Source organism: Erinaceus europaeus, chromosome 2 (genome assembly GCF_950295315.1).
Source record: "Erinaceus europaeus chromosome 2, mEriEur2.1, whole genome shotgun sequence".
Taxonomy (NCBI): domain Eukaryota; kingdom Metazoa; phylum Chordata; class Mammalia; order Eulipotyphla; family Erinaceidae; genus Erinaceus; species Erinaceus europaeus.
Genome location: NC_080163.1, coordinates 184,113,237 through 184,120,257, shown reverse-complemented (window position 1 = coordinate 184,120,257; position 7,021 = coordinate 184,113,237). Strand labels below are relative to the sequence as shown.

The window sequence follows — 7,021 nt, the reverse complement described above, 5'->3', positions numbered from 1 at the left end:
GCGGGATCGGGGAGGGGGCTGGGCCAGCCACGCGCGGGGCACCACGGGAGTGGGAGTCCCGAGACCGATCGGCCGTCACCCTTGGACTGCGTCTGGAGAGCGTGGGCCCGTGTCGCGGCTGAGAGGGATAAGGCGCAAGGGCTTCCGGGAAATGTAGTCCAGGCGCCCCTCTCCATCCGCGCGGTGCTGTGAGAGCTGGGCTAAGGGGGTCCCGTCCGGGCCCAGCTTGCCTTCTCAGAGGCCGCCGGGAGGTGTGGTTGTCGCCCTAGAGTCTTCCTATTGTTCTTGTCGAGGTCAGTAGCGCCTATGAACTACCGTTCCCAGGATGCAGTGTTCTGAGGCTCTTGGGAACCCAGAGGCTCGGTGCACTTAAGTTCGCTACTGCAGGAGGCGTGGGCTGGGGAAGGTCTGGAGGCTAAGGGGATTGTCTCGCTTTGAGGCACGACCCTATGGCTGCTCTGCTCAGTGTGGGGGGAAGACGCTGGAGAGGCTACGGCCTTGCAGCCCTAGTGCTGGCGGGCAGGAGGGGGGTGGAGAGCTGAAAACAAGGAAGAGTAAGAGTTCCTTTCGACCCTCAGGTCCGGGGGTCCAGTCTCAGACTCGTCGCACCGCTGTTTGCCGTGGAGACGGCAAGTCACCTAGATTCTGTCTCCCACAGGGCTTGCTGCTCTGTTTGCCGGAGTCCTCGCGGCCCGCTGTCTCCGGGGTAAGAGCGGCCCGGTAGTTGGGAGTGACTGCTAGGACGATGGCCACCAGGGGCCGCCACAGGACAAGGGGGCAAGGTTAGGTACCCACCACCGCCCCCACGCACAGACCGAAGTCTGAACGCAGTTTTCATGAGCTGAGAGGAAGCACTGGAAACTTTATTTTGGTGATGCAATTCCCCAATCCCTCACAGACAGCAGCCTTCACTCGTGTAAACATCACTGCCCTCAGCCCACACGGCCACGCCGACCCAGGAGGCTTCTCGCCGCCCGGCGTCAAGTGGGAAAAGGCTTTCCCAGCCGCAGCGCTAGGCGCGGAGTTTGCTAAACTGCGTAGCCACGGCGCGGCCAGTTCGCCGGTCTTTCCTTAACTGAACTCTTGGCCGTGGCCAAAGAAGCCCACATGGTCAGGTGGCGGAGGGAGAGGAACTACAGGGAGAAGTCGACGCCCTGTCTGGTCTCGAGGAGGAGTAGAGGAAGGTGGAGCGAATGGTCCATCCCGGTGGGAGCCGGCTGGGGGAGTGGCCGCGCATGTGGGCTTGCATGGAGGACAGGCTGGGTCGGCCGGCCCCGCACAGAGGGCAGCGGTAGGGTGCAGCCCCGTGCGTCCGCAGGTGCTTGGTCATGGCTGAGAAGTCCCGGGAGCGCTGGGGACAGAGGCTACAGGAGAAGGGCTTCTCTCCTGGAGTGGAGGAGATGGAGGGAGAGGTAAGACCGGTGAATGAAGGAAGGGCTGGTCTGTTGATCAGATAGGACCAAGGTCAGGGGAACTGGATGGGTACCAGGTGTGTATAAAGGAACCGAGGCTGCAGGCCACAGTTTGGAAGGAAACAATGTAAAATGGGCATGGTGCCCATACCTGTGTGCACTCGGTAGTGTGTCTCCATCTGATGCTTGAGTGAAAATCTCTTTCCACAGATAGAACAAGAATAGGGCCGAGGCCGAGCAGGAGGGGGCAGAGATGAGTGTTGGTGAGATGGATGACCTGCTGTGCCCACATGACCCACACAGGTTGCAAGTGCAGCTGTGGGGGCAAAAAAACAGGACTGGGAATCCGAGAGCCAAGGCATTATGAGGGAGTGAGGCAAAAGTGCCCTCACCCTACTCACCTGTGTGCCTCTGGTCAGACTCTTGCATCTCCCCAGGGCTGGACTGTGAAGGGGGCTGGGGAAGGGAAGCTGAAAGGAGCAGAGGGAAACAGGGGCCCTATTCAGGTTGGAATCCTACAGCCTCAGACCCCCACAAAAGATACTATTAAAAGGATTTGTGCAGGGCAGTGAGGGGCTTACCTGGGGTGGCACTAGAGGATGTCAATTGGTTCTGACTCCAGGACCCTTTGTGGGGGTTCAAGGGTGGTGGGATCCTGGGGGTGGAGTGGGAAGAGTTACAGCCTTTTCAAAACCTGGACAACCCCTTCTTGGGGAGGGAGGTGTCACAAATCCTCAAGAGCTGGGTTTTGGATTCTCTTATGGAGAGAGCTTCTTGTCCTGTCCCCAGCTCAAGAAACACATAATACAGGTAAGAAATGGGGTACCCTTCTACCCATCACTGCTGCCTCTTCTAAGCCATTCCCTCCCAACCAGGGAGGTCTTTACTCACCTTTGGTCCCAAGGCCAGACCTGCCAGGCTCCAGTGATGGGGGTGCTATGGGAGAAGGGGGTGCCATATCTGGGTGGTAACAACAAGATGCTCCATAGGGTAGGCTGACCTTCCCCTAAGCAAGGGGCTTCAGCCCACCAAGGCCTAGAGGTGCTACTGGTTTGGACTGAACCTGGTGGGAGGAAGGAGCCAGCGAACTCCTGAAGACTCTCCTCAGCGCTCCCTGATCTGTCCCTCAAACACATGATCACTTCTTGCTTCCCATCTACTCTCCTGCCGTCAACAGAAAACTGGTTAAGTTTCCTCTTTGATCTCATCTGCTCTCCCTGACTGTCCTGAATTGCTTCTAGCATTTCAGGGCTCTTCTTTAGTGGCATGTACTTAGGCAAACTCTCATTTTCGCTCCCACCAGCTCTAACAAGCTCTGATCTCTGCTTCTCTCTAAGTCCCCCAACTCCTCTTTCAGAGTCTTTTTTGAGTTTCTCTGACTCCACCTGGTGTTCCTTTAGCCCTGGACCTAGTGCTTCTCTCACTGTGTCCCTTCGAGCTCTCCTACATGCCTCTTCTAGGGACTGTACTCCCAAAGCACTGGCTGCCTCCTCAAGGGGCCCCAGTTCCCCAGGCTGCAGCTCTATACTCTCCCCATAAATGAAGTACAGAAGCTGGGCAAAGGTGGAAGGGCTGATGCCTTTTGTCAGAGACCAGTGGCCCCGACGGCCCAGCTGCTGGCTCACACCTGCTAGCACCAGGCTGTGGGCAGGGAACTCCTGGCTCCCCACAGTGATCAGGGTGTCACATAGTGCTGGTCGGAGCCTGGCTGCCAGGCGTACCAGCCGATCAGAGCCATAGGGGCTAGGGAGTCTTATCGGGGAGAGAGGCATTGTGTCTTGCCAGGATACCACTCTCAGAGGTTTTGAATGAAAAGTCACAGTGTAGGGTCCGTGGTGGAAAGGGAAGGAAGGGCCAGCATATTCTCAAGCCTGTGGAGATGAGGGGAGAGTAAGTGAGTGACTAGTTCTAGATCAGAACTCTATCCTAAATGGAGCAAATAAAACTCACCCAAGAGAACTTGAGCTTATCCAAAATCATAAGGGGCCAGAGTGGGGTAGTGGTGGTGGTAGAATGGTAATTAGACCAATTTTGGGATTTGCATATTAAAGACTAGGCAGTTAACTCTGTCAAATAGTGGCATTGATATTATAGTTAGCCCTCCCCACCCCCACCAGCTGATGATCTCTGACTTTAAAAAATGTAAATGCTGATAATTCTGTTTCTCCAAATCCCTCTGCAGGAAAACACATCTGAACAGATCAGGCTTTCCTTATCCCCATCAAAAGATCATCACAAAAGCCAGTCAGTCATCTTAGCAGGGGTGGAGCAAAGCACAACTTTATGGGAGAATTTAAAAACTGCTGTTTCCCACAAAGCCCACCATGGAGCTAAGGGTTCAGAGAGACTAAAATGGCAGCGAGATGGAGGAGGAAAGGCAGGCTGCAAGGCTTTAATTCATCACGTTTTTGAAGGTAAAGCCTAAAACACACCCTCAGAAAAGGAACTAGAAGAGACCAAACACTTCCACTCAGTGAAGATAAGAAAGCCAGGTGCAGAGGCACTACAAGAAAAGGTTCCCAACTCAAGGATGAGGTTTGGGAGCAGGTTTTCAGCTTGGGAGGAAATACCACAAAGGGAAATGGGAGCTGTAGAGAGGGGGACTATTTCCTCTGGAGACCAGGGTAAGGAAGGAGATGGTTTGATTTTGCTTAACTCAAAAGTGAAGAACAGGGAGTCGGGTGGTAGCACAGCCGGTTAAGCGCAGGTGGCGCAAAGCACAAGGACCAGCTAAAGGATCCGGGTTTGAGCCCCTGGCTTCCCACCTGCACGGGAGTTGCTTCACAGGCGGTGAAGCAGGTCTGCAGGTGTCTTATCTTTCTCTCCCCGTCTCTGTCTTCCCTTTCTCTCTCCACTTCTGTCTGTCCTATCCAACAACAATGACATCAATAACAACTACAACAACAATAAAAAACAAGGGCAACAAGAGGGAAAATTAATTTTAAAAAAAGTGAAGAACAGAACAACAGAATCCAACAAGGCAGAAGTTTATCATGCATCAAAACCACCATATTAGCTTTTAAGAAGAGTACTGGGAACTCAGATAAAGGAAGACAGACTTAAGTGTCTCTGTGACCAGCAAGTAGACTTCTAGGTGTGGGCTCGCTGTGAGGATCCTTTGTGGGAGGGAGGATTTCTGCTTGGATAACTAAAGGAGGGCTATAGGCTGTCAGGAAATGGATAGAAAGGGATGCAAGGGGAGGAAAAATCTCAGCTGGGGAGAAGCAACTACTCACCGGCTGTAGCCTCCTCCTGGACACCACATGCTCTCAACTGCTGTTGGGGCTCCTGGCCCCCACCCTGGGACTAGCCCCGCCCCTGACCTCACAGTCGTCTATTGGATGTCTCAAGTACCGGTCTGCTATAGTGCTCAGATGGGGTGTGGTTTCATACCCTTGGCTTTGCTTCATCCCTCCAGGACCTAAGCATTCTGCACTAGTCTAAGCTATAGTCTCATTTCATTTATGAACTTCTAGAGTCAAGGAAGTGTGTTTGAGGCAACAAAAACTTTGGAATAATCAAGACCTGCTTGTGAGTCTCATTTCTGCCATTACTAGTTGAGTCACCTTGGGCCAGTCACCTCTCTGTGCTTCATTTATCTCATCATAAAGTAGGTACAGTCTGCTTAACTCATTTGGAAGTAATGGTGAAGATGACTTGAATGTGAAAGGGGCTTGTCTGTCCATGGTGCCATTCCAGTAACACTAGGGAGTTAGGAAATAACTCACCAAGCGCACACTTTACCATGTGTGAGGACCCAAGTTGAGACCCTGGCCACCATAAGGGAGCATTATGCAAAGGGGAAACTTCACAAGCAGTGATGCAGTCCTGAGGTGTGTCTCCTCTTTATGTCTTTCACTATTTTGAAAAACAAAGTCCACAGGGAGCAGTAGAATGCATGTAAAGCCCTGGCAGCAAAAATAAACAAAATACTAGTTCTATTTCTTTGAAATGTCAGTAAAGTTCTAGCAGCTGGATGCTGTTTCTAATACCTCAAAAGTAAAAAAGAAGGCAACATTCTGAATTGGTACTAAAAAACTTTAACTGCTCACTGGGAATGACCCCTGTCATCTGGGCCACCACTGGGAACTGGGTGTGCATGACTCACATCCTCCCATCAATCTCTGATGGGGGCAACCCCAGGAAGAGCTTGCGGTGGTCTTCGAAAAGAAAAACTCCTTTTCTTGAGCTGATGACAAATGACATTTCTCTGAAATCAGGACTCCGGAGTTTCACTTCCTGCCAAGGGGTCACTGTCCCCAGAGATTTCCCCTCTTTTCACATGCTAGCATTCTTTAACCTGGAGGAAAGGATGAGGTCTGAAGAGACTGAAATTCCTTTTTCTACTCTTATTATTGCATCCCTCATCCTGTGACAGGTTTTTCATTCATTCAGTAATGTTTGAGAGATCATTTATGTGTCTGTCATATATGCCTGATGATTCCCATTATGAGTGACTCAAAAATTCAGACCAGCCTTCTCCTTTCAGACTTAGCATGTCTTTCCTCTACATTTCGTTCTAGCTTTGGTGCAGGCAGATGTTAACCCTTCCTAAAACTGGGTGTGCCAATGGGTGGGGTTGGTGGAGGGGCAATAATAGGGTGGGGAGAGGAGCAGATGAGTCAGAGTGAAAAGGAAAATGCAAATCGGCAAGCTGTATCATTTGCTACCCTGAAAGTAAAATATTTTCCATTTCTGAGCTTTCTAGCTCCTCACACCACCACACCCAGGGACTCATCAAACACTTGTTCTGGGCACATAAACACAGCGATCCCTGGTAAATATACAGAGAAGTACACGATCCCTGAGCCTATGGAATAACGGGTAAGCCACAAGGGAGAAACCCCAAGTGTAGAAGGAAAGGTACAGGGGTCTCCCAAGTTACATCATCACTGAGTGGAGTGGAGCCCCCTCACCCCCAGCTCTACATCATGTGCCTGTGACTCAGATTAACCCTTGGTGTGGCTTGCTCATTGATGATCAAGGGAGTCAGAGACTACTCAAAGGACAGTCAGCCAAATGTAGTTGGCAAGAGCTGTCAAGAGACTTTCAGGGAACCTAAAAGGGAGAAGGGGCAAGGGGACTCCCCATTCAATGAGCAAAAGCCCCCAAGAATGGGAAACCCCATCTTGCTTCCCACTTGCTATCACCTCATCTAAGGATATCCCTTTAGAGATTTCCTCCTTAGAAGCACATTCAGGGGGAACCGGGTCATGGTGCACATGACTGAGCGCACGTTACCATGCGCAAGAAACTGGATTCAAGCCCCTAGACCACAACTGCACGGGTAAAGCTTCATGAGTGGTGAAGCAGTGCTGCTTGTGTTTTCCTTTCTCTCCCCTAGACTGATGATAGTCTAGCTCCTGCCTTCCTTTCATTTTCATGCCTATGTAACTTCGTTGCTCCTGGTGTTTTTTTTTTCTTAAATAATAATAATAATAAATGGAGGGAAGGTCCAGCAAAATGATTCACTTGGATAGTGCAGTGCTCTGCCATGTGCACAACCCAAGTTAGAACCCAGCCCCCATTGCATTGAAGGAAGCTTCAGTACTGTTGTGATACCCCCCCCCCTCTCTATTTACTGCCTCTCTATCTGAAAAAGTCAGGTC

The 7,021-nt window shown here is 51.4% G+C and overlaps 1 protein-coding gene across 2 annotated transcripts; it reads right to left on the bottom strand.

Moving 5' to 3' along the window:
• Window positions 1-831: 831 nt before the first annotated feature.
• ZBTB32 (zinc finger and BTB domain containing 32) lies at window positions 832-6,748 on the bottom strand. Of its 2 annotated transcripts, XM_060185762.1 has the most exons (6): window positions 3,040-3,128; window positions 2,304-2,576; window positions 1,994-2,067; window positions 1,814-1,882; window positions 1,564-1,728; window positions 832-1,386 (listed from the first exon to the last, which is right to left on the bottom strand). In XM_060185762.1, exons 2-6 carry the CDS (start codon window positions 2,546-2,548, stop codon window positions 1,112-1,114), a joined length of 828 nt encoding a protein of 275 aa, XP_060041745.1. In that variant the 5' UTR covers window positions 2,549-2,576; window positions 3,040-3,128; the 3' UTR covers window positions 832-1,111. The 2 variants fall into 2 exon arrangements, with proteins under 2 accessions (XP_060041745.1, XP_007536979.1); XM_007536917.3 differs by having other exon boundaries at window positions 2,304-6,748.
• Window positions 6,749-7,021: the final 273 nt, after the last annotated feature.

Bases quoted from the DNA above. Each gene is read 5' to 3' on its own strand.
- ZBTB32 (XM_007536917.3), bottom strand. From the start codon at position 3,184: ATGCCTCTCTCCCCGATAAGACTCCCTAGCCCCTATGGCTCTGATCGG. The intron at 2,068-2,303 runs GTGAGTAAAGAC...CTCCACCCCCAG, and splicing joins GTCTGGCCTTGGGACCAAAG to GATCCCACCACCCTTGAACC. The intron at 1,387-1,563 runs GTATGGGCACCA...CCTCCACTCCAG, and splicing joins ACACTACCGAGTGCACACAG to GAGAGAAGCCCTTCTCCTGT.